Below are 25,006 nucleotides of genomic sequence, written 5' to 3'. Positions count from 1 at the left end.
CAACAGGAGAAAACAATTGGCGAGATTTTTCCGTTGCAATCCGACCTGTTTAACCCTAAAATCCGCCCAAGAAAAACAAAAAGAGAGCGTCGGGTGGAAAAATATGAGGGAACTCTGAGACGACAAGGGGAGGGGTCTGACACAAAAGTAAACCAATCGCTTAAACGGCAAGGAAAGGGAGTAGGTATTCAGTGTAACCGGGGCTGCGAGGTTACTGAGGTGGAAGGTCATGTAATAAAAGACACTCCTCTCTGTGTACCTAACCATTGGGACCGAGATATTGACTTGGGATATGAACAACAAAATGATCCCACGTTACAGTATGCTTGGAAACGGGTTAGATATATCGAGGGGAAGGATATGCAGGAAGGACAACCGGTGGTATTTCCGCATTTTTCTGTATCTGGGCACTTATTATATAGAATAACCCGGGCTCCCGGGACGGGACAGCTCGTAAAACAGTTATTGGTTCCTAGGCCTTTTCAGTCAGAAGTCATGAGATTGGCGCATGACATTCCATTTTCAGGTCATTTGGGAACTGAAAAGACTCAGGAACGAATTCTGGCCCGGTTTTTTTGGCCTGGGGTTTATGGTCTTGTGCGGAAGTATGTATCGGAGTGTCCTGAATGTCAATTAGCTGCCCCTAAGTCAGTTCGCCCCGCACCTCTGGTTCCACTTCCAATTATTGGGGTTCCGTTTGAAAGGATTGGTGTAGATTTAGTAGGCCCTCTGGAGGGAACAGAGTCAGGATATCGGTATATTTTAGTAGTAGTGGACTACGCAACGAGATATCCAGAAGCTGTTCCCTTACGCTCTATGAATGCAATAGCTGTAGCGAATGAATTGGTAAAAATATTCTCTAGGGTGGGAATCCCGAAAGAAATTCTCACTGATCAGGGCACTAATTTTATGTCAGACTGTATTCAGCAACTATATAAATTATTGAAAATTCGTTCAATTAGAACCTCAGTTTTTCATCCACAAACGGATGGGCTTGTTGAACGATTTAATCAGACTTTGAAAAATATGTTGCGCCGCTTTGTAGATCAAGAAAAACGCAATTGGGCTAAACTGCTTCCCTACTTGCTCTTTGCAGTTCGCGAGGTACCACAATCCTCAACGGGGTTTTCCCCGTTTGAGCTCTTGTACGGTCGGCAGCCGCGGGGTATCTTGGATCTCATAAGAGAAGGCTGGGAAGAACAGTCAAAGGAGTCTAAAAATGTAGTAAAATACGTGTTGCAGTTACGCGATCGCTTAGAATTAGTCGGTCGATTGGCACATGACAATCTCAAAGCGGCACAGCAGAAGCAGCAACAAAGCTACAATAAAAATGCAAGAATTCGGAACTTTCGACCTGGAGATAAAGTGTTGTTATTGTTGCCCTCATCGGAATCTAAGTTGTTTGCTAAATGGCAGGGTCCCTTTCAGGTTATTCGAGCAATTGGTAAAGTCAATTATGAGATCCGACAGCCTGGGCGTCGGAAAGAAAGTCAAATTTATCATGTTAATCTCCTGAAACCGTGGAAAGAACGGGAAGTCCATTTTATATCTCCTGTACAGGAGGGAGAGGATTTTGGACCCTCAATTGAGTCAGAGTCAGCAATTGAGGTCCCGATGGGGGAACAATTAACTCCTGATCAGCGTGAAGAGGTAAGCAATCTAATTAAAATGTTCAGTGATGTGTTTTCTAACGTGCCTGGAAGAACGCATTTGATCGAACATGCTATTATCACTCCGCCAGGTCTAAGAGTTAGACAGAGACCGTATCGCATTCCAGAGAGTCGGAGAGATTCTGTTCGAAGGGAGGTGGAGTGTATGTTGAAACTTGGGGTAATTGAACCTTCCCGAAGTGAGTGGTGTAGCCCAATAGTACCAATAGACAAGCCAGATGGGTCACTACGATTATGTATCGATTTTAGGAGGGTGAATGCTATCTCCAAGTTTGATGCATATCCCATGCCTCGAGTAGATGAACTCTTAGACAAACTGGGGCAAGCTCGGTTTATTTCAACTCTGGATCTGACGAAAGGATATTGGCAAATTCCATTAACGAAAGCCTCTCGTGAGAAAACGGCATTTTCAACCCCAGAGGGTCTTTTTCAATTTTGTACTATGCCGTTCGGACTTCATGGAGCGCCTGCTACTTTTCAGAGACTAATGGACAGGGTTTTACAACCTCATCGAGAGTATGCAGCTGCGTATATCGATGATGTAGTCATTTATAGTTCTTCCTGGAGAGAACATTTGACTAGATTAGAAGCCGTCTTACAGTCTCTGAGGAGGGCGGGGCTCACAGCGAACATGGCAAAGTGCGCTATTGGAAAAGAAGAAACTAAATATTTAGGTTTCATAATGGGTAAGGGTAGAGTGAAACCGTTGGTTTCAAAAGTCCAGGCTTTGTTGGATTCACCGGTACCTACCACGAAAACCCAGGTGAGATCACTGTTAGGGTTGGCTGGTTATTACCGCCGCTTTATTCCACACTTTTCCACTATAGCCGCCCCTCTCACTGATCTCACTAAAAAGAACGCTCCAAATAAAATTAAGTGGAGTGCAGAGTGTCAGACAGCCTTTGAATCTATTAAAACTAATTTGAGTCAGGCCCCAGCATTAATAAGCCCGGATTTCAGCCGAGAGTTCGTCCTGCAGACAGATGCATCGCAGACTGGTCTGGGGGCGGTTCTGTCCCAGGAGAGAGATGGTATAGAACACCCGATACTATACATCAGTCGGAAGTTACTGCCCAGAGAACAGAGGTATTCGGTAGTGGAGAAAGAATGCCTGGCAGTGAAATGGGCAGTGGAATCTTTAAAATACTATCTTCTGGGACGACCCTTTGTACTCATCACAGATCACGCTTCTTTAAAGTGGTTAGACACGATGAAGGATTCAAACGCTAGGATTACGCGGTGGTACCTGGCGCTCCAACCCTTCGCCTTTCAAATAAGGTATCGTGCGGGTAAGTTACATCAAAATGCTGATTTTTTTTCCCGGGAGGGAGGTAAAAGGGAAGGGTTAGAGGTTTCCGAGTGTTCCTTCGGCTCCACTCTGAGGGGTGGGATATGTGATGAGTCAAAGGGGTTTCGGTCTGTGATTCAGCCTCCCGACAGTAGGTGGCATCAAACCAACTCGGGACTTCCCTTACCAAGATCTCGTGACCATGGCAAAAGTCATCTTTTTGAGGGGCGGCACCTTGGTGAGGGGCGGAAGTACGAGTATGTAAATTCCAGCCACTGGAGTCAAGTGAAGGAGAAGGACACGTGTCGGTTGGGGATTGGTGTTCCACTGACTACAGAGGCGGGACATTACATACTAAAGGGAACGTACTACTGTGTTCGGGGTTGGTCCGAAAGTAAAATAGGAGGAGTAACGGGTGGAGGGAGATACTGGTTTTGTGCAGCGGGTTTTTTTTTTTTGAAATACTAACATTTCTTTTGTCTTTTTTTTTGTTTATGGTCACGACGAAGACAAATTAAAGACGTGTCATCAGTTTGTTTTGGATTTCACCCCTGCACTCCTTCCCTCACACCATTTTGTTTTCTTTTGTTATTTAATCCTTTTTGTTGTGTATAGAAAATAAAAATAAATTATTTTATTTCTGTACACATAAATTACTGTCTGGACATTCCATTTAATACACTCTCGCCTCACAGGATTGCTCTGTGTTCTGTGTCTCTAGCTGTGACTCTCAGTGGATTGCTCTGTGTTCTGTGTCTCTAGCTGTGACTCTCAGTGGATTGCTCTGTGTTCTGTGTCTCTAGCTGTGACTCTCAGTGGATTGCTCTGTGTTCTCTGTCTAGCTGTGACTCTCAGCTCTGTGTTCTCTGTCTCTACTGTGACTCAGTGGATTGCTCTGTGTTCTCTCTAGCTGTGACTCTCAGTGGATTGCTCTGTGTTCTGTGTCTCTAGCTGTGACTCTCAGTGGATTGCTCTGTGTTCTCTCTAGCTGTGACTCTCAGTGGATTGCTCTGTGTTCTGTGTCTCTAGCTGTGACTCTCAGTGGATTGCTCTGTGTTCTGTGTCTCTAGCTGTGACTCTCAGTGGATTGCTCTGTGTTCTCTGTCTCTAGCTGTGACTCTCAGTGGATTGCTCTGTGTTCTCTCTAGCTGTGACTCTCAGTGGATTGCTCTGTGTTCTGTGTCTCTAGCTGTGACTCTCAGTGGATTGCTCTGTGTTCTGTGTCTCTAGCTGTGACTCTCAGTGGATTGCTCTGTGTTCTCTCTAGCTGTGACTCTCAGTGGATTGCTCTGTGTTCTGTGTCTCTAGCTGTGACTCTCAGTGGATTGCTCTGTGTTCTCTCTAGCTGTGACTCTCAGTGGATTGCTCTGTGTTCTCTCTAGCTGTGACTCTCAGTGGATTGCTCTGTGTTCTGTGTCTCTAGCTGTGACTCTCAGTGGATTGCTCTGTGTTCTCTCTAGCTGTGACTCTCAGTGGATTGCTCTGTGTTCTCTCTAGCTGTGACTCTCAGTGGATTGCTCTGTGTTCTGTGTCTCTAGCTGTGACTCTCAGTGGATTGCTCTGTGTTCTGTGTCTCTAGCTGTGACTCTCAGTGGATTGCTCTGTGTTCTCTGTCTAGCTGTGACTCTCAGTGGATTGCTCTGTGTTCTGTGTCTCTAGCTGTGACTCTCAGTGGATTGCTCTGTGTTCTGTGTCTCTAGCTGTGACTCTCAGTGGATTGCTCTGTGTTCTGTGTCTCTAGCTGTGACTCTCAGTGGATTGCTCTGTGTTCTGTGTCTCTAGCTGTGACTCTCAGTGGATTGCTCTGTGTTCTCTCTAACTGTGACTCTCAGTGGATTGCTCTGTGTTCTCTCTAGCTGTGACTCTCAGTGGATTGCTCTGTGTTCTGTGTCTCTAGCTGTGACTCTCAGTGGATTGCTCTGTGTTCTGTGTCTAGCTGTGACTCTCAGTGGATTGCTCTGTGTTCTGTGTCTCTAGCTGTGACTCTCAGTGGATTGCTCTGTGTTCTCTCTAGCTGTGACTCTCAGTGGATTGCTCTGTGTTCTGTGTCTCTAGCTGTGACTCTCAGTGGATTGCTCTGTGTTCTGTGTCTCTAGCTGTGACTCTCAGTGGATTGCTCTGTGTTCTCTCTAGCTGTGACTCTCAGTGGATTGCTCTGTGTTCTCTCTAGCTGTGACTCTCAGTGGATTGCTCTGTGTTCTGTGTCTCTAGCTGTGACTCTCAGTGGATTGCTCTGTGTTCTCTCTAGCTGTGACTCTCAGTGGATTGCTCTGTGTTCTCTCTAGCTGTGACTCTCAGTGGATTGCTCTGTGTTCTGTGTCTCTAGCTGTGACTCTCAGTGGATTGCTCTGTGTTCTGTGTCTCTAGCTGTGACTCTCAGTGGATTGCTCTGTGTTCTCTCTAGCTGTGACTCTCAGTGGATTGCTCTGTGTTCTCTCTAGCTGTGACTCTCAGTGGATTGCTCTGTGTTCTCTCTAGCTGTGACTCTCAGTGGATTGCTCTGTGTTCTCTCTAGCTGTGACTCTCAGTGGATTGCTCTGTGTTCTCTGTCTAGCTGTGACTCTCAGTGGATTGCTCTGTGTTCTGTGTCTCTAGCTGTGACTCTCAGTGGATTGCTCTGTGTTCTGTGTCTCTAGCTGTGACTCTCAGTGGATTGCTCTGTGTTCTCTCTAGCTGTGACTCTCAGTGGATTGCTCTGTGTTCTGTGTCTCTAGCTGTGACTCTCAGTGGATTGCTCTGTGTTCTGTGTCTCTAGCTGTGACTCTCAGTGGATTGCTCTGTGTTCTGTGTCTCTAGCTGTGACTCTCAGTGGGTTGGTCTGTGTTCTCTCTAGCTGTGACTCTCAGTGGATTGCTCTGTGTTCTGTGTCTCTAGCTGTGACTCTCAGTGGATTGCTCTGTGTTCTGTGTCTCTAGCTGTGACTCTCAGTGGATTGCTCTGTGTTCTCTGTCTCTAGCTGTGACTCTCAGTGGATTGCTCTGTGTTCTCTCTAGCTGTGACTCTCAGTGGATTGCTCTGTGTTCTCTCTAGCTGTGACTCTCAGTGGATTGCTCTGTGTTCTCTGTCTCTAGCTGTGACTCTCAGTGGATTGCTCTGTGTTCTCTCTAGCTGTGACTCTCAGTGGATTGCTCTGTGTTCTGTGTCTCTAGCTGTGACTCTCAGTGGATTGCTCTGTGTTCTGTGTCTCTAGCTGTGACTCTCAGTGGGAGGGTCTGTACTGTGATGAGCCTGAGGGATCCCTGCCCACCCAGCTGAAGGACAACTTCAACCGAGCCCCCTCCGCGCACAACTGGCTGCTGCTCCACGGGGGCAAGCTGAGCGGGGTGTGTGGAGCCGTCGCCTCTGGAACTGCACTGCACTTCAGCGGGGTGAGTCACAGAAACTGCTTCTGTGAAAATTTTCACTTAAACAACACTGCCACTATCAGAATGGAGGTGCAGTGTCTCCGGTGCTGCAGCCTGTCTATAACGCTCCTCTCAGAATGGAGGTGCAGTGTCTCCGGTGCTGCAGCCTGTCTATAACGCTCCTCTCAGAATGGAGGTGCAGTGTCTCCGGTGCTGCAGCCTGTCTGTAACGCTCCTCTCAGAATGGAGGTGCAGTGTCTCCGGTGCTGCAGCCTGTCTGGAACGCTCCTCTCAGAATGGAGGTGCAGTGTCTCCGGTGCTGCAGCCTGTCTGGAACGCCCTTCTCAGAATGGAGGTGCAGTGTCTCCGGTGCTGCAGCCTGTCTGGAACGCTCCTCTCAGAATGGAGGTGCAGTGTCTCCGGTGCTGCAGCCTGTCTGGAACGCTCCTCTCAGAATGGAGGTGCAGTGTCTCCGGTGCTGCAGCCTGTCTGGAACGCTCCTCTCAGAATGGAGGTGCAGTGTCTCCGGTGCTGCAGCCTGTCTATAACGCTCCTCTCAGAATGGAGGTGCAGTGTCTCCGGTGCTGCAGCCTGTCTGGAACGCTCCTCTCAGAATGGAGGTGCAGTGTCTCCGGTGCTGCAGCCTGTCTGGAACGCTCCTCTCAGAATGGAGGTGCAGTGTCTCCGGTGCTGCAGCCTGTCTGTAACGCTCCTCTCAGAATGGAGGTGCAGTGTCTCCGGTGCTGCAGCCTGTCTATAACGCTCCTCTCAGAATGGAGGTGCAGTGTCTCCGGTGCTGCAGCCTGTCTATAACGCTCCTCTCAGAATGGAGGTGCAGTGTCTCCGGTGCTGCAGCCTGTCTGGAACGCTCCTCTCAGAATGGAGGTGCAGTGTCTCCGGTGCTGCAGCCTGTCTATAACGCTCCTCTCAGAATGGAGGTGCAGTGTCTCCGGTGCTGCAGCCTGTCTGGAACGCTCCTCTCAGAATGGAGGTGCAGTGTCTCCGGTGCTGCAGCCTGTCTGGAACGCTCCTCTCAGAATGGAGGTGCAGTGTCTCCGGTGCTGCAGCCTGTCTATAACGCTCCTCTCAGAATGGAGGTGCAGTGTCTCCGGTGCTGCAGCCTGTCTGTAACGCTCCTCTCAGAATGGAGGTGCAGTGTCTCCGGTGCTGCAGCCTGTCTGGAACGCTCCTCTCAGAATGGAGGTGCAGTGTCTCCGGTGCTGCAGCCTGTCTGGAACGCTCCTCTCAGAATGGAGGTGCAGTGTCTCCGGTGCTGCAGCCTGTCTGGAACGCTCCTCTCAGAATGGAGGTGCAGTGTCTCCGGTGCTGCAGCCTGTCTGGAACGCTCCTCTCAGAATGGAGGTGCAGTGTCTCCGGTGCTGCAGCCTGTCTGTAACGCTCCTCTCAGAATGGAGGTGCAGTGTCTCCGGTGCTGCAGCCTGTCTGGAACGCTCCTCTCAGAATGGAGGTGCAGTGTCTCCGGTGCTGCAGCCTGTCTGGAACGCTCCTCTCAGAATGGAGGTGCAGTGTCTCCGGTGCTGCAGCCTGTCTGGAACGCTCCTCTCAGAATGGAGGTGCAGTGTCTCCGGTGCTGCAGCCTGTCTGTAACGCTCCTCTCAGAATGGAGGTGCAGTGTCTCCGGTGCTGCAGCCTGTCTGTCCGGTGCTGCAGCCTGTCTGGAACGCTCCTCTCAGAATGGAGGTGCAGTGTCTCCGGTGCTGCAGCCTGTCTGGAACGCTCCTCTCAGAATGGAGGTGCAGTGTCTCCGGTGCTGCAGCCTGTCTGTAACGCTCCTCTCAGAATGGAGGTGCAGTGTCTCCGGTGCTGCAGCCTGTCTGGAACGCTCCTCTCAGAATGGAGGTGCAGTGTCTCCGGTGCTGCAGCCTGTCTGGAACGCTCCTCTCAGAATGGAGGTGCAGTGTCTCCGGTGCTGCAGCCTGTCTGTAACGCTCCTCTCAGAATGGAGGTGCAGTGTCTCCGGTGCTGCAGCCTGTCTGTAACGCTCCTCTCAGAATGGAGGTGCAGTGTCTCCGGTGCTGCAGCCTGTCTGGAACGCTCCTCTCAGAATGGAGGTGCAGTGTCTCCGGTGCTGCAGCCTGTCTGGAACGCTCCTCTCAGAATGGAGGTGCAGTGTCTCCGGTGCTGCAGCCTGTCTGTAACGCTCCTCTCAGAATGGAGGTGCAGTGTCTCCGGTGCTGCAGCCTGTCTGGAACGCTCCTCTCAGAATGGAGGTGCAGTGTCTCCGGTGCTGCAGCCTGTCTGGAACGCTCCTCTCAGAATGGAGGTGCAGTGTCTCCGGTGCTGCAGCCTGTCTATAACGCTCCTCTCAGAATGGAGGTGCAGTGTCTCCGGTGCTGCAGCCTGTCTGGAACGCTCCTCTCAGAATGGAGGTGCAGTGTCTCCGGTGCTGCAGCCTGTCTGGAACGCTCCTCTCAGAATGGAGGTGCAGTGTCTCCGGTGCTGCAGCCTGTCTATAACGCTCCTCTCAGAATGGAGGTGCAGTGTCTCCGGTGCTGCAGCCTGTCTGTAACGCTCCTCTCAGAATGGAGGTGCAGTGTCTCCGGTGCTGCAGCCTGTCTGGAACGCTCCTCTCAGAATGGAGGTGCAGTGTCTCCGGTGCTGCAGCCTGTCTGGAACGCTCCTCTCAGAATGGAGGTGCAGTGTCTCCGGTGCTGCAGCCTGCAGCCTGTCTGTAACGCTCCTCTCAGAATGGAGGTGCAGTGTCTCCGGTGCTGCAGCCTGTCTGGAACGCTCCTCTCAGAATGGAGGTGCAGTGTCTCCGGTGCTGCAGCCTGTCTGGAACGCTCCTCTCAGAATGGAGGTGCAGTGTCTCCGGTGCTGCAGCCTGTCTGTAACGCTCCTCTCAGAATGGAGGTGCAGTGTCTCCGGTGCTGCAGCCTGTCTATAACGCTCCTCTCAGAATGGAGGTGCAGTGTCTCCGGTGCTGCAGCCTGTCTGGAACGCTCCTCTCAGAATGGAGGTGCAGTGTCTCCGGTGCTGCAGCCTGTCTGGAACGCTCCTCTCAGAATGGAGGTGCAGTGTCTCCGGTGCTGCAGCCTGTCTGTAACGCTCCTCTCAGAATGGAGGTGCAGTGTCTCCGGTGCTGCAGCCTGTCTATAACGCTCCTCTCAGAATGGAGGTGCAGTGTCTCCGGTGCTGCAGCCTGTCTGGAACGCTCCTCTCAGAATGGAGGTGCAGTGTCTCCGGTGCTGCAGCCTGTCTGTAACGCTCCTCTCAGAATGGAGGTGCAGTGTCTCCGGTGCTGCAGCCTGTCTGTAACGCTCCTCTCAGAATGGAGGTGCAGTGTCTCCGGTGCTGCAGCCTGTCTGGAACGCTCCTCTCAGAATGGAGGTGCAGTGTCTCCGGTGCTGCAGCCTGTCTGGAACGCTCCTCTCAGAATGGAGGTGCAGTGTCTCCGGTGCTGCAGCCTGTCTGGAACGCTCCTCTCAGAATGGAGGTGCAGTGTCTCCGGTGCTGCAGCCTGTCTGGAACGCTCCTCTCAGAATGGAGGTGCAGTGTCTCCGGTGCTGCAGCCTGTCTGGAACGCTCCTCTCAGAATGGAGGTGCAGTGTCTCCGGTGCTGCAGCCTGTCTGGAACGCTCCTCTCAGAATGGAGGTGCAGTGTCTCCGGTGCTGCAGCCTGTCTGTAACGCTCCTCTCAGAATGGAGGTGCAGTGTCTCCGGTGCTGCAGCCTGTCTGGAACGCTCCTCTCAGAATGGAGGTGCAGTGTCTCCGGTGCTGCAGCCTGTCTGGAACGCTCCTCTCAGAATGGAGGTGCAGTGTCTCCGGTGCTGCAGCCTGTCTGGAACGCTCCTCTCAGAATGGAGGTGCAGTGTCTCCGGTGCTGCAGCCTGTCTGGAACGCTCCTCTCAGAATGGAGGTGCAGTGTCTCCGGTGCTGCAGCCTGTCTATAACGCTCCTCTCAGAATGGAGGTGCAGTGTCTCCGGTGCTGCAGCCTGTCTGGAACGCTCCTCTCAGAATGGAGGTGCAGTGTCTCCGGTGCTGCAGCCTGTCTGGAACGCTCCTCTCAGAATGGAGGTGCAGTGTCTCCGGTGCTGCAGCCTGTCTGGAACGCTCCTCTCAGAATGGAGGTGCAGTGTCTCCGGTGCTGCAGCCTGTCTGGAACGCTCCTCTCAGAATGGAGGTGCAGTGTCTCCGGTGCTGCAGCCTGTCTGGAACGCTCCTCTCAGAATGGAGGTGCAGTGTCTCCGGTGCTGCAGCCTGTCTGGAACGCTCCTCTCAGAATGAAGGTGCAGTGTCTCCGGTGCTGCAGCCTGTCTGGAACGCTCCTCTCAGAATGGAGGTGCAGTGTCTCCGGTGCTGCAGCCTGTCTGTAACGCTCCTCTCAGAATGGAGGTGCAGTGTCTCCGGTGATGCAGCCTGTCTGTAACGCTCCTCTCCCTGTGTGCATTCTGGCAGGGCTGCAGCAGGCAGCTCGTGACGGTGGATCTGAACCTAACCAGCGCGGAGTTCATCCAGTTCTACTTCATGTATGGCTGCCTGATCCCTCCTAGCCAGCGCAACCAGGGCGTGCTGCTGGAGTTCAGCGTCAACGGAGGCGTCACTTGGACCCTGCTCACTGAGATCTTCTACGACCAGTACAACAAGCCGGGGTAAGGCTGCTTTGATATCCTGTAAGCAAGAGAGACGTGCATAAGTGTGCACTAACATTGTGCACTAACATTGCTCATAGAGTTTATTATAAGTCACGCCCCCACTGGAAACCATCAGCAACAACTACACCTTTAACATCACTGAGAGTGTAGATCTTAGCATGTCCAGGACAAAGAATTCGAAATGTTAAACCACAACAGGGTCTATAAAAACAGATTAAGAAAGTAAATATCGGTTTAGTCACTATAGTAGCTTACAGTATTTTTTAGAAGTGTTCGGTGGCTACCTGTAATCAAGTTGAGAGATTATCTTGCAGTCTTTGCACGACAGTCTGTGTAGATTTCCTATTCTTAACTTCAAAGGGGCATGGATGGATATGAATACTCTGCATTTATGTGTTCGTAATGTTTCAGTATTATGGAGACATGCCCTACATCTCCATAAAGTAGCTTTTGTAGGGATGCTTTTGTAAGGTAATCACTGTAGACACGCCCACACACAGCCCCACACATGGTCTTGCAGTGACTCTGTGAAGCCCTGCATTTTCCCCTGCGCTGTCCCTGGTGCGTTGTGTTTATCACAGCTCATCACGGCTCCATTGCGCTGTACTACTTTGTGCCTCACCAGTTTTCTCAACGTGCTGCTGCCCCCTGCTGCTCGGGAGGAGGGAGTGCGGGTGCGCTGGTGGCAGCCCAAACATGACGGGGTGGACCAGAACGACTGGGCGCTGGACAACGTGCTGATCGGAGGCTCGGCAACCGAGAGGACTGGCATCATGGACACCTTCAGCGGAGCTGCACTGCCCCAGCATGAGAGGGCACCCGCTGACTCTGCACCCACTGGCAGGATCTTACAGGAGTCCCGGGCAGAGGAGAGGGGCACAGGTGAGGGAGTGGGCACAGTGGAGAGGGCACAGGTGACAGAGGAAGAGTGAGGAAGGGCAGACTGAGTAGGGCACAGGTGAGAGGGCACAGGTGAGAGGGCACAGGTGAGAGAGGAAGAGTGAGGAAGGGTACAGGGGAGAGGGTACAGGTGAGAGAGGAAGAGTGAGGAAGGGTACAGGGAAAAGGCACAGGTGAGAGAGGAAGAGTGAGGAAGGGCAGACTGAGTGGGGCACAGGGGAGAGGGCACAGGTGAGAGAGGAAGAGTGAGGAAGGGCACACAGAGTGGGGCACAGGTGAGAGGGCACAGGTGAGAGAGGAAGAGTGAGGAAGGGCAGACGGAGTGGGGCACAGGTGAGAGGGCACAGGTGAGAGAGGAAGAGTGAGGAAGGGCAGACAGAGTGGGGCACAGGTGAGAGGGCACAGGTGAGAGGGCACAGGTGAGAGGGAACAGAGTGAGGAGAGGGTACAGGGGAGAGGGTACAGGTGAGAGAGGAAGAGTGAGGAAGGGTACAGGGGAGAGGGCACAGGTGAGAGAGGAAGAGTGAGGAAGGGCAGACTGAGTGGGGCACAGGGGAGAGGGCACAGGTGAGAGAGGAAGAGTGAGGAAGGGCACACAGAGTGGGGCACAGGTGAGAGGGCACAGGTGAGAGAGGAAGAGTGAGGAAGGGCAGACGGAGTGGGGCACAGGTGAGAGGGCACAGGTGAGAGAGGAAGAGTGAGGAAGGGCAGACTGAGTAGGGCACAGGTGAGAGGGCACAGGTGAGAGGGCACAGGTGAGAGAGGAAGAGTGAGGAAGGGTACAGGGGAGAGGGTACAGGTGAGAGAGGAAGAGTGAGGAAGGGTACAGGGAAAAGGCACAGGTGAGAGAGGAAGAGTGAGGAAGGGCAGACTGAGTGGGGCACAGGGGAGAGGGCACAGGTGAGAGAGGAAGAGTGAGGAAGGGCACACAGAGTGGGGCACAGGTGAGAGGGCACAGGTGAGAGAGGAAGAGTGAGGAAGGGCAGACGGAGTGGGGCACAGGTGAGAGGGCACAGGTGAGAGAGGAAGAGTGAGGAAGGGCAGACAGAGTGGGGCACAGGTGAGAGAGGAAAAGTGAAGAAGGGCAGACGGCGTGGGACATAGGGGAGAGGGCACAGGGGAGAGGGAGAGTGGAGGAATGTGACATAGGTGAGAGGGCGAGGAATAAATCAGGTGGCTGGTCAGATGGATGTTTTGATACTTTGCACGTGAGTAATTTTTCTGTATAAGGTGTGGTTTGGGTGTGATTGTTGTCTCCTCATTCTCAGTGAGTGAGCATTGGATGTTCCATGATGACTGCCTGGTGGAGCGGTTCTGCGACTCCCCCGATGGCGTGATGGTGTGCGGGAGCCACGACGGGCGTGAGGTGTACGCTGTGACCCGCGACCTCACCCCAACCCAGGGCTGGATCATGCAGTTCAAGGTCAGTGCCTCTCTCCAGACTTCTTGACAGACAGCCAACAACTCAAGAGCTAAAACAGTCTTTTAACTGTCAGTAGCACACCTGCCTTCTTGCAAGTCCCTTTTTTCAGTATTTCAGATTCCATTGACTTCACAAGAAAAATATCAACCTATCGAAAAACAATTCACTAAACTTTTGGTAGGGTAATGATAGGCAAGATGCTTTTGAAGGCTTGGATAATTAATTGTAGACTAAAAATGGACAGCACAGAAGAGTATGAGTCAGAACCTTGGTCTGAGTGTAGGAGATTTGCTAAGAGTGAATGCAAACTCTTTGTTCTTCAGATTTCGGTGGGCTGTCGGAGCACAGAGAAGGCATCTCAGAGCCAGGTGCATGTCCAGTACTCGGTGGATTTCGGGGTGAGCTGGCAGTACCTGGTGCCCCAGTGCCTCCCGGCAGACCCGCAGTGCTCCGGACAGATCTCCCAGCCCTCCGTTTTCTTCCCTGCTCTAGGGTGGAAACGAGTCATCTACCCATTACCTGGACAGCTCACTGGCAAGTAAGTGACTGCAGATTCCTTCAACACCCCTTCACATTGCATCCACCACCCCTTCACATTGCATCCTCCACCCCTTCACATTGCATCCTTCACCCCTTCACAGTGCATACCCCTTCACATTGCATCCTCCACCCCTTCATATTGCAACCTCCACCCCTTCACATTGCATCCTCCACCCCTTCACATTGCATCCACCACCCCTTCACATTGCATCCTCCACCCCTTCACATTGCATCCACCACCCCTTCACATTGCATCCTCCACCCCTTCACATTGCATCCTCCACCCCTTCACATTGCATCCTCCACCCCTTCACATTGCATCCTCCACCCCTTCACATTGCATCCTCCACCCCTTCACATTGCATCCTCCACCCCTTCACATTGCATCCTCCACCCCTTCACATTGCATCCTCCAGCCCTTCACTTCACGTTGCACATTGCATCCTCCACCCCTTCACATTGCATACACCACCCCTTCACATTGCATCCTCGAGCCCTTCACATTGCATCCTCCACCCCTTCACATTGCATCCTCCACCCCTTCACATTGCATCCTCCACCCCTTCACACTGCATCCTCCACCCCTTCACACCATCCTCCACCCCTTCACATTGCATCCACCACCCCTTCACATTGCATCCACCACCCCTTCACATTGCATCCACCACCCCTTCACATTGCATCCTCCACCCCTTCACATTGCATCCTCCACCCCTTCACATTGCATCCATTGCCACCCCTTCACATTGCATCCACCACCCCTTCACATTGCATCCTCCACCCCTTCACATTGCATCCTCCACCCCTTCACATTGCATCCACCACCCATCCTCCACCCCTTCACATTGCATCCTCCACCCCTTCACATTGCATACACCACCCCTTCACATTGCATCCTCGACCCCTTCACATTGCATCCTCCACCCCTTCACATTGCATCCTCCACCCCTTCACATTGCATCCTCGACCCCTTCACATTGCATCCTCCACCCCTTCACATTGCATCCTCCACCCCTTCACACTGCATCCTCCACCCCTTCACACTGCATCCACCACCCCTTCACTTTGCATCCACCACCCCTTCACATTGCATCCACCACCCCTTCACATTGCATCCACCACCCCTTCACATTGCATCCTCCACCCCTTCACATTGCATCCTCCACCCCTTCACATTGCATCCACCACCCCTTCACACTGCATCCTCCACCCCTTCACATTGCATCCTCCACCCCTTCACATTGCATCCACCACCCCTTCACATTGCATCCTCCACCCCTTCACATTGCATCCTCCACCCCTTCACATTGCATCCTCCACCCCTTCACATTGCATCCACCACCCCTTCACACTGCATCCTCCACCCCTTCACATTGCATCCTCCACCCCTTCACATTGCATCCACCACCCCTTCACATTGCATCCTCCACCCCTTCACATTGCATCCTCCACCCCTTCACATTGCATCCACCACCCCTTCACATTGCATCCTCCACCCCTTCAGACTGCATCCACCACCCCTTCACATTGCATCCTCCAGCCCTTCACACTGCATCCTCCACTCCTTCACATTGCATCCTCTACCCCTTTACATTGCATATCCTTTCACATTGTATCCTCCACTCCTTCACATTGCTGTTTCACTAAAATGTTTAATCCTCATCTCTCTGTCACCCCAGCGCTGTGAGGTTCCGCTTCTATCAGAAATACTCGGCCACGCAGTGGGCCATTGACAGCTTCTACATAGGACCCGCTTGCCCCGACAACTGTGGCGGCCATGGAGATTGCCTGAAGGAAAGGTGCCTTTGTGATCCTGGCTTCTCCGGACCCAACTGCTACCTTAGCCAGACTCTCAGGGTAAGAGATAACTACATTACAAGGTTGAGAGCAATCACAATGAATCCAGTTAAACCCTACTGAGGCAAGTCATTCTGGACACATACCACAATATTTCTAATATAATTTGTATCCTATTTATAATGTGTATGGTTGAGAAGCATTGGATAACAAGCACTGTATTTTATTGAGTATGCTGCATCCCATGTATATAATGGCCGGGCTGGATTTAATCCTGCAGAGCTCCCTGAAGGAGCGCTTCAACACGGACGAGTTGCAGCCAGACCTGTGGCTCTCCCTGGAGGGGGGGCGCCCCTGCACGGACTGCGGGGTGCTGGTGGAGGACACAGCGCTCTACTTCGGGGGAGCCAACACCAGACAGGCAGTCACCACCGACCTGGACCTGCGCGGATCCAAGTGAGTGTCGACCCGAGGGGAGAGAGGGGACAGACTCTCCACATGGGATGTGTGTAAATACTACAAATGCATCCAGGAATTCAAATACTACTTCTGCATAGGCAAGGGTTCACTTGTAAACAAAAAGGTAACCGGTTTTATAATTAGGGAAGAGAGATAGCATTTTTGTTTGTAGACCTAATTTACTGACCTTGATTTCCAGCAGCTGTATTAGGGATGAAGTTTGCACAGAAGGGGCTCAGTTTCTCTGGGGACACCTTCATATCTTTCTCACTGCGCTCCTGACAGCGTGACTCTGCTCTGTTCCTGCCCCAGGTTTGTGGAGTACTGGGCCCGAATCGGCAGCGAGAACAACATGACAACCTGCCACCGGCCAGCCTGTCGGAAAGAGGGGGTCCTGCTGGACTACTCCAGCGATGGAGGTACTGTTCTGAAGCAGAGGAGAGAGCTGAGGGACTGGGAGGCAGTGTGGTCTGTTAGACGGAGCTGAGAGACTGGGAGAGAGGCAGTGTGGTCTACTAGATGGAGCTGAGAGACTGGGAGGGAGGCAGTGTGGTCTATTAGATGGAGTTGAGGGGCTGGAAGGCAGTGTGATCTAGGGCTTACAGCCAAGGGACTGGGAGGGAAGCAATGTGGTCTAGTGGTTAGAAGAGGGAGGTGTTTTCTGTTTCATGGCTCTTTGCTCTTGTAGGGATGTCCTGGACCTTGCTCCATGAGATGGACTATCAGAAGTACGTTGCGGTCAGGCGTGACTACATCATCCTTCCTGACCAGGCTCAGACCAACACCACTCGCCTGCGCTGGTGGCAGCCCTTCGTCCTGACTGATGGGAAGGCAGTGCCCAACCTGGACCGCGCTCAGTGGGCTCTCGATAACATCCTGATCGGAGGGGCGGAGATCAATCCCAGCCAGCTGGTGGACAACTTCGACGATGGTGAGCTCAGCTTCAATCCTTCTTTTATAGCAGACTCTCTTACTGCTATCTCTAAAATGCTGCCACTTTCTCTCTCCACCTCTTTCCCTGTGTTTCTGTTCTCTATACGTGATGCATATGTTCTCTATACCTGGCTTAGCCCACATGAGTCAACTCTGCAGACACACTCCCCACCTTATACACCAGGGTATTCTGGAAGGTGCCCTGCACACACACACACACGCGCACGCACAGGCACACACACGACACACGCACGCACACATACGACACACGTGCACGCATGCGCACACACACGCTAACACGCACACACACTGACACAGACTCACAAACACAGACACGCATATGGACACTGACACACGCACACTGACGCACACACACGCACACACACACATGCTATTTTTAAGTACGGTGTTCTGCCATTATTCTGCAGAATGGTCTCTTTTAAAATGTATAAGCTGTGTGTTTCACAACCGGGTTAGCAACACTGAAGAACACTGACTAGTTCAAACATTTAAAGCAGCAGAACCTGATCACTGCCTACTTGGTGTAACTCTCTCTCTTCTTCCTTCTCCCTGTCTCTTCTTCCCTCTCCCTCCTCTCCCTCTCTTCTTTCCTCTCCCTCTTTCTTCTTCCCTCTCCCTCTCTCTTCTTCCCTCTCTTCTTCTCTCTCTTCCCTCTCCCTCTCTCTCTCTACTCCGATGCACTGTGCTCAGAGGGCGTGTCCCATGAGGAGAGCTGGAGTTTCTACCCCAATGCGGTGCGCACCGCTGGTTTCTGTGGCAACCCCTCCTTCCACTTGTACTGGCCAAACAAGAAACTGGACAACACTCACAACATCCTGACCACCCGCGAGCTCATCATCCAGCCAGGCTACACTCTGCAGTTCAAGGTAATGGCTAGATTCAGGATCCCTAATCCTAACCCTAACCCTAATCCACAACATCCTGACCACCCGCGAGCTCATCATCCAGCCAGGCTGCACCCTGCAGTTCAAGGTAATGGCTAGCTTCAGGATCACTAACCCTAACCCTAACCCTAACCCACAACATCCTGACCACCCGCGAGCTCATCATCCAGCCAGGCTGCACCCTGCAGTTCAAGGTAACGGCTAGCTTCAGGATCACTAACCCTAACCCTAACCCTAACCAACAACATCCTGACCACCCGCGAGCTCATCATCCAGCCAGGCTGCATCCTGCAGTTCAAGGTAACAGCTAGCTTCAGGATCACTAGCCCTAACCCTAACCCTAACCCCACAACCCTAACCCACAACATCCTGACCACCCGCGAGCTCATCATCCAGCCAGGCTGCACCCTGCAGTTCAAGGTAATGGCTAGCTTCAGGATCCCTAACCCTAACCCTAACCCACAACATCCTGACCACCCGTGAGCTCATCATCCAGCCAGGCTACACCCTGCAGTTCAAGGTAATGGCTAGCTTCAGGATCCTAACCCTAACCCTAACCCTAACCCACAACATCCTGACCACCTGCGAGCTCATCATCCAGCCAGGCTGCACCCTGCAGTTCAAGGTAACAGCTAGCTTCAGGATCCCTAACCCTAACCCTAACCCTAACCCTAACCAACAACATCCTGACCACCCGCGAGCTCATCATCCAGCCAGGCTACACCCTGCAGTTCAAGGTAATGGCTAGATTCAGGATCCCTAATCCTAACCCTAACCCTAATCCACAACATCCTGACCACCTGCGAGCTCATCATCCAGCCAGGCTGCACCCTGCAGTTCAAGGTAATGGCTAGCTTCAGGATCCCTAACCCTAACCCTAACCCACAACATCCTGACCACCCGCGAGCTCATCATCCAGCCAGGCTACACCCTGCAGTTCAAGGTAACAACTAGCTTCAGGATCCCTAACCCTAACCCTAACCCACAACATCCTGACCACCCGCGAGCTCATCATCCAGCCAGGCTGCACCCTGCAGTTCAAGGTAACGGTTAGCTTCAGGATCACTAACCCTAACCCTAACCCTAACCAACAACATCCAGACCACCCGAGAGCTCATCATCCAGCCAGGCTGCATCCTGCAGTTCAAGGTAACAGCTAGCTTCAGGATCACTAACCCTAACCCTAACCCTAACCCACAACATCCTGACCACCTGCGAGCTCATCATCCAGCCAGGCTACACCCTGCAGTTCAAGGTAATGGCTAGCTTCAGGATCCCTAACCCTAACCCTAACCCACAACATCCTGACCACCCGCAAGCTCATCATCCAGCCAGGCTACACCCTGCAGTTCAAGGTAATGGCTAGCTTCAGGATCCCTAACCCTAACCCTAACCCTAACAACAACATCCTGACCACCCGCGAGCTCATCATCCAGCCAGGCTGCACCCTGCAGTTCAAGGTAACAGCTAGCTTCAGGATCCCTAACCCTAACCCTAACCCAACCAACAACATCCTGACCACCCGCGAGCTCATCATCCAGCCAGGCTGCACCCTGCAGTTCAAGGTAACAGCTAGCTTCAGGATCCCTAACCCTAACCCTAACCCACAACATCCTGACCACCCGCGAGCTCATCATCCAGCCAGGCTACACCCTGCAGTTCAAGGTAATGGCTAGCTTCAGGATCCCTAACCCTAACCCTAACCCACAACATCCTGACCACCCGCGAGCTCATCATCCAGCCAGGCTGCACCCTGCAGTTCAAGGTAACGGCTAGCTTCAGGATCACTAACCCTAACCCTAACCCTAACCCACAACATCCTGACCACCCGCGAGCTCATCATCCAGCCAGGCTGCATCCTGCAGTTCAAGGTAACGGCTAGCTTCAGGATAACTAACCCTAACCCTAACCCTAACCCACAACATCCTGACCACCCGCGAGCTCATCATCCAGCCAGGCTGCACCCTGCAGTTCAAGGTAACGGCTAGCTTCAGGATCCCTAACCCTAACCCTAACCCTAACCCTAACCCAACAACATCCTGACCACCCGCGAGCTCATCATCCAGCCAGGCTGCATCCTGCAGTTCAAGGTAACGGCTAGCTTCAGGATCCCTACCCCTAACCCTAACCCTAACCCACAACATCCTGACCACCCGCGAGCTCATCATCCAGCCAGGCTGCACCCTGCAGTTCAAGGTAACAGCTAGCTTCAGGATCCCTTCCACTGCTGTACAAATGGGGATACACACACAAACACACACACACACACACACACACATATATATATATATATATATATATATATATATATATATATATATATATATATATATATATATATATATATATAAGACATTGTTGGCCCTCACTGTTAAAATCCTCACTCCTGTGTGCCTCAGCTTTACTTAACCCCCTCCCCCCCTCCCTTTAAATAAAAAAGGATCATTTCAGTGCAATGCTGAAAAATTTAAATTATTTTCCAAACCTTGTCCAGGATTTTTCTCATTGTCCCCTGTGGAATGAATAGTTGTTGGAGCTACAGTAACATTGTTGCTTTCTAACTGGTATTTCAGTCCACTCCTTTGAATCAGTTCTGTACTGGGGGCTGCTGTTTGTACCCGGGCTTGTGTGCTGTTTCTGTGAGTAACTGTGGGTGTCTCGCCCGGCAGATCGTGGTGGGCTGTGAGGTGGAAAGCTGTGGGGAGCTCCACTCAGTGCTGCTGGAGTACAGGAAGGACGCCAGGTCAGTGAGCATGCCACTCCACTGCACTGTCAGGGGCTGAGCTGAGCAAGATAATAGCAGGTCTAAGAGATGAAATTCACCCACCAAGTTCAAAGTAAATTTTGCCAAAACTTATTCTAGGTATTGAATGTGTCTTGCTAGATCTAGGCCAACTGGTGAAATAAGCCACACACATAGACAGACACACACATGTTTAATAAAGAATATAGTTTTAATTAAATTATATATTCACTACTGTATGTATTCATTATGCATCCATATACTGTAATACAAATGTAGCATTCATTGACGATATCCAATAATTGTTGTTTTTCTCTCCTTCACTCCTGCCCTCTCCCTTTCCCTCTCTCCCTCTCTCTCCCCTCTCCCTCCCTCTCTCCCTCTCCCCCTCTCCCTCTCTCCTCTCTCTCTCTCTCTCTCTCTCTCTCTCTCCCTCCCTCCCTCCCTCCCTCCCCCCCCCCCCCCCCCCTCTCTCAGGATGGACTCATGGCAGCAGGTTCAGGACGAGTGCCTCCCCTCCTCAGTGAACAATGTGGGCTGCTCCCCGTTCCAGTTCCACGAGGCCACCATCTACAGCGCTGTCAACAGCTCCACCTGGAGCCGGGTCACAGTGCAGCTCCCCGACCACGTCTCCTCTAGGTCTGTGTGTCTGCCTGCCAGTACTCGCACTCAGACTCTCCTGCTGCCATGAAGCTCTGCTTGCATTGATAGGCTCACGTCAAGCAGGTCTTGACCAAGCACAACAAGAAGACGATGTCTGTACTTGTCTAGATATAAACCAAACTTACTTCTCTCAGCTTTCCACTAAATGAAAAAATTAGAAAGCAACAATCTGAATTGCATTTCAGGGAAGACACACGTGCTGCATTGACAGGCAGATTCAACCCTGCTACACGCAGAAAGATAAAGACTGAGCGATTATCCCGTGTCTCTCCCCTGCAGTGCCACGCAGTTCCGGTGGATTCAGAGAGAGGGCAGTGCGGAGAAGCAGAGTTGGGCAGTGGACCAGGTGTATATCGGGGAGGCCTGTCCCAGACTGTGTAGTGGACACGGTTACTGCACCAGCGGGGCGGTGTGCATCTGCGATGAGGGGCACCAAGGTGGGCTCAATAAAATAATGGACATACTTTGTTGCAAGATGAAAAGCGAATGCATGGCATTCACAGTGATCTTGGTTGCTTTGGGCCCTCCCTTTGCATCCGGGTAGTAGCCAATCATAACTCTTTGGAGAGCTGTGTCAAGACAAACCTCCAGAGGCAGTGCTAGCTGTGTGTCTAAACTGCAGCTGGGTGAGCGTTCTGTTCACTGGGTCTGGACAGACTCTGCGTTGAGGGATGAGCTGGTTGCACAGGTACGCACTGTCATGGCTGGTGAACTTACCGAGATCCTCTGCGTTCCCATCTTTGCTGCTGAATAGTTGCACACTCACACGTCTGATACCGGCCCAGTGGATCTCATCACAGTCAGTGTATAATAATAATAATAATAATTCTTCTTCTTCTTCATTATTATTATTAATTTCTTAGCAGATGCCCTTATCCAGGGCGACTTACAACTTTTACAAAGTATCACATTACAAAATATCAGTGTAAAGAATCACATTTCACATTTCAACTGAGCAAGTCTGGTCTAAGCACTCAGCCCTATAGTTGCATCAGGCTGCAGCTGTAACCATGTTCCTCTAACCCTGTCCCCCACCCCCCTCTTCTATCGCAGGTGACGACTGCTCCATCTCTTCCAGCGACCTGCCCAGCTACATCAAGGACAACTTCGAGTCGGCGCGCGTGACAGAGGTGAACTGGCAGCAGATCCAGGGTGGGAGCATCGGCAGCGGCTGTGGCCAGCTCTCCCCTCATGCTCACGGGGACTCGCTCTACTTCACCGGCTGCAAGACGAGACAGGCCGTCACGCGGCCCCTGGACCTCACACGAGCCAGGTAAAGAACCCATCGCTGCTCAACACCCCTACCCCCAAACCTGGCCTGACAGACAGGGCAACACAGAGACAATGACCCCGGGGTGACCGTCCGCTAACCCATGGTTTGTAGGGGTGCTGACCCCTTCAGATGACACAGTGTCTTTTCACAGTGAGGTGCACATGAAGTGTCCTTCCACAGGGTGCTGAGAAGCGAGGTGCACATGAAGTGTCCTTCCACAGGGTGCTGAGAAGCGAGGTGCACATGAAGTGTCCTTCCACAGGGTGCTGAGAAGCGAGGTGCACATGAAGTGTCCTTCCACAGGGTGCTGAGAAGCGAGGTGCACATAAAGTGTCCTTCCACAGGGTGCTGAGAAGCGAGGTGCACATGAAGTGTCCTTCCACAGGGTGCTGAGAAGCGAGGTGCACATGAAGTGTCCTTCCACAGGGTGCTGAGAAGCGAGGTGTACATGAAGTGTCCTTCCACAGGGTGCTGAGAAGCGAGGTGTACATGAAGTGTCCTTCCACAGGGTGCTGAGAAGCGAGGTGTACATGAAGTGTCCTTCCACAGGGTGCTGAGAAGCGAGGTGTACATGAAGTGTCCTTCCACAGGGTGCTGAGAAGCGAGGTGTACATGAAGTGTCCTTCCACAGGGTGCTGAGAGAGCCACGCTAGGGTTTCAGCTGCCAGGCATGATCTTTTTTTTTCTTTCTTTCTTTTCCAGTAAGATCATGTTTGTGCTGCAGATCGGCAGCATGGCCCAGACTGACAGCTGTAACATGGACCTGGGCCAACCCAACACAGTGGACAAGGCTGTGCTCCTCCAGTACAGCATCAACAACGGCATCACCTGGCACGTCATTGCCCAGCACCAGCCCAAGGACTTCATCCAGGCACAGCGCATCTCCTACAACATCCCACTGTGAGTGATCTGGCCGGCCGGCCGGCCAGCACAGCCAGGGCCCAGGTGCTGCATGGTTACAGGGATGGTCCTCACTAAGCTTTCCGTTATTCCCTGACGCTGCGTTCTTTGTCTCCACAGGGAGGCGCGAGTCAAAGGGGTGCAGCTCCGCTGGTGGCAACCGCGGCACAACGGGATGGGTCACGACCAGTGGGCCCTTGACCACGTGGAAGTCGTTCTGTGAGTATCCACACCCCCCATCCCCCCTCACCTCCATCCCTCTCTCTGTGCCGGGGGGGTCCCTCCCTGCCTCAGTGCCTCCAGGGAGATGAGGACTCTCACTCGGGAACTGTGAGCTTGGGGTTGAATCCAGGTCCAGGACAGCAGCGAGGGGGTAAAGAGTGTGAGGAGAGTTCAGAGTTGTGGGTTTGCTAATCTGAGAAAGGCAGAGCTGCTCCAGCCCAGCAGGAGAATGGACAGGAGCTGAATTGAATGGAATAGAACAGAAAGGGAAAATAATATAATAATAGCAAAGAACAGATTAGAATAAAAATCATACAATACAATACAGATTTCTACAGCGCCTTTTGTCAAGGTGACCTGTGCTCTGCAGCTGAAAGCAGTGCCACCTAGAGTCTTCAGACTTGTAGCAGATCTGGAAGGTATTATGGGAGATGACTTTACAGCTTAGCAATCATATCTTAGTACTGTCAGTGATGTACTCAGGAGAGTTGGTGTTCACAAGTTTCGATACAGAAGCAAAAAGAGAATCACAGTAACCAGCAAAGTGGGGCATGATAAAGGCATTAGCCAATGCCTCAGCCCTGGCTTGATCTCCAGCTCTTCTCGGCTCGTCTGTAGCATTTCTAAGGTGGAAACAGGCTGCTTGCTTTACATATTGGTCAGAGTGAGCTTCTACCAGGTTGCTGCAACTGCAAGGCAGATTGACTCCCATACCTGCAGTGCAACGGGAATCCAGTCTGCTAGGCAGGGCAGTAACCCAATGAGATGGATCAGGGATCAGAGAGCTGCTCTTTCAACACAGTCAGATGAAGAGGGTTTGTCAAGATTGAACAGATACAGTAATATACCATACCTGCAAAGACAGCTGATAGGTGCATACTATAAGGAGTGTGCTCTCTCTCTCTTTCTCTCTCTGCTGCCGGCTGCAATGTCTTCTCTCTCTCTCTCTCTGCCGGCTGCAATGTCTCGTTTCTAACTTATTTTTTCAAAGCACTGACCCTGACCCCTGGGCGGGCCCCTCCCTCCCCCCTCAGACCTTCCTGAGCGGTCGCACGCCCCCCTCCTCCCGCCCAGCCCGCTCTCTAACTTGTACTCTGTTTTGTTATCTGCTCCCTTTGGCGTGGCACTAGAGTCAGGTAAGTTCTCTGCCACTCCGCAGCCAGTAAAATGTTGTCAGCACTCTGGAAACGCGACTCTTCCTGACAGCTCCAGCATTGCAGTGCAAGAGGAAAGTGTGGTTTGCTTCTTCTCCGGAGAAAAAAAAACGCAGCTTTCTTCAAGTCTATTTCCTTTTCGATAAGAACTCTGATTATTACTAGAAGTTTTTT

The 25,006-nt window shown here is 52.1% G+C and overlaps 1 protein-coding gene and 1 long non-coding RNA gene across 2 annotated transcripts in view; both read left to right on the top strand.

The window, feature by feature from the left end:
- Positions 1–25,006, top strand: part of LOC121320131 (reelin-like) — a 170,826-nt gene that overhangs the window by 141,277 nt on the left and 4,543 nt on the right. The window contains exons 50-66 of the mRNA XM_041258389.1: positions 6,149–6,326; positions 10,724–10,917; positions 11,546–11,802; positions 13,089–13,243; positions 13,567–13,781; positions 15,463–15,640; positions 15,861–16,036; positions 16,352–16,458; positions 16,728–16,970; positions 17,684–17,859; positions 20,547–20,620; positions 21,098–21,259; positions 21,563–21,720; positions 22,337–22,556; positions 23,259–23,456; positions 23,577–23,675; positions 24,809–24,814. Coding sequence (XP_041114323.1) covers positions 6,149–6,326; positions 10,724–10,917; positions 11,546–11,802; positions 13,089–13,243; positions 13,567–13,781; positions 15,463–15,640; positions 15,861–16,036; positions 16,352–16,458; positions 16,728–16,970; positions 17,684–17,859; positions 20,547–20,620; positions 21,098–21,259; positions 21,563–21,720; positions 22,337–22,556; positions 23,259–23,456; positions 23,577–23,675; positions 24,809–24,814 — 2,796 coding nt within the window. The remainder of the gene's footprint in view (positions 1–6,148; positions 6,327–10,723; positions 10,918–11,545; positions 11,803–13,088; positions 13,244–13,566; positions 13,782–15,462; positions 15,641–15,860; positions 16,037–16,351; positions 16,459–16,727; positions 16,971–17,683; positions 17,860–20,546; positions 20,621–21,097; positions 21,260–21,562; positions 21,721–22,336; positions 22,557–23,258; positions 23,457–23,576; positions 23,676–24,808; positions 24,815–25,006) is intronic.
- LOC121320132 lies at positions 17,866–20,184 on the top strand. Its single transcript, XR_005950793.1, has 3 exons — positions 17,866–18,177; positions 19,643–19,854; positions 20,074–20,184. It is a non-coding gene; the product is annotated as an uncharacterized LOC121320132 (long non-coding RNA).

This window comes from Polyodon spathula, chromosome 8 (genome assembly GCF_017654505.1).
Source record: "Polyodon spathula isolate WHYD16114869_AA chromosome 8, ASM1765450v1, whole genome shotgun sequence".
In the NCBI taxonomy this organism is placed as follows: Eukaryota; Metazoa; Chordata; class Actinopteri; order Acipenseriformes; family Polyodontidae; genus Polyodon; species Polyodon spathula.
This window is presented reverse-complemented; position numbering and strand designations above follow the sequence as displayed.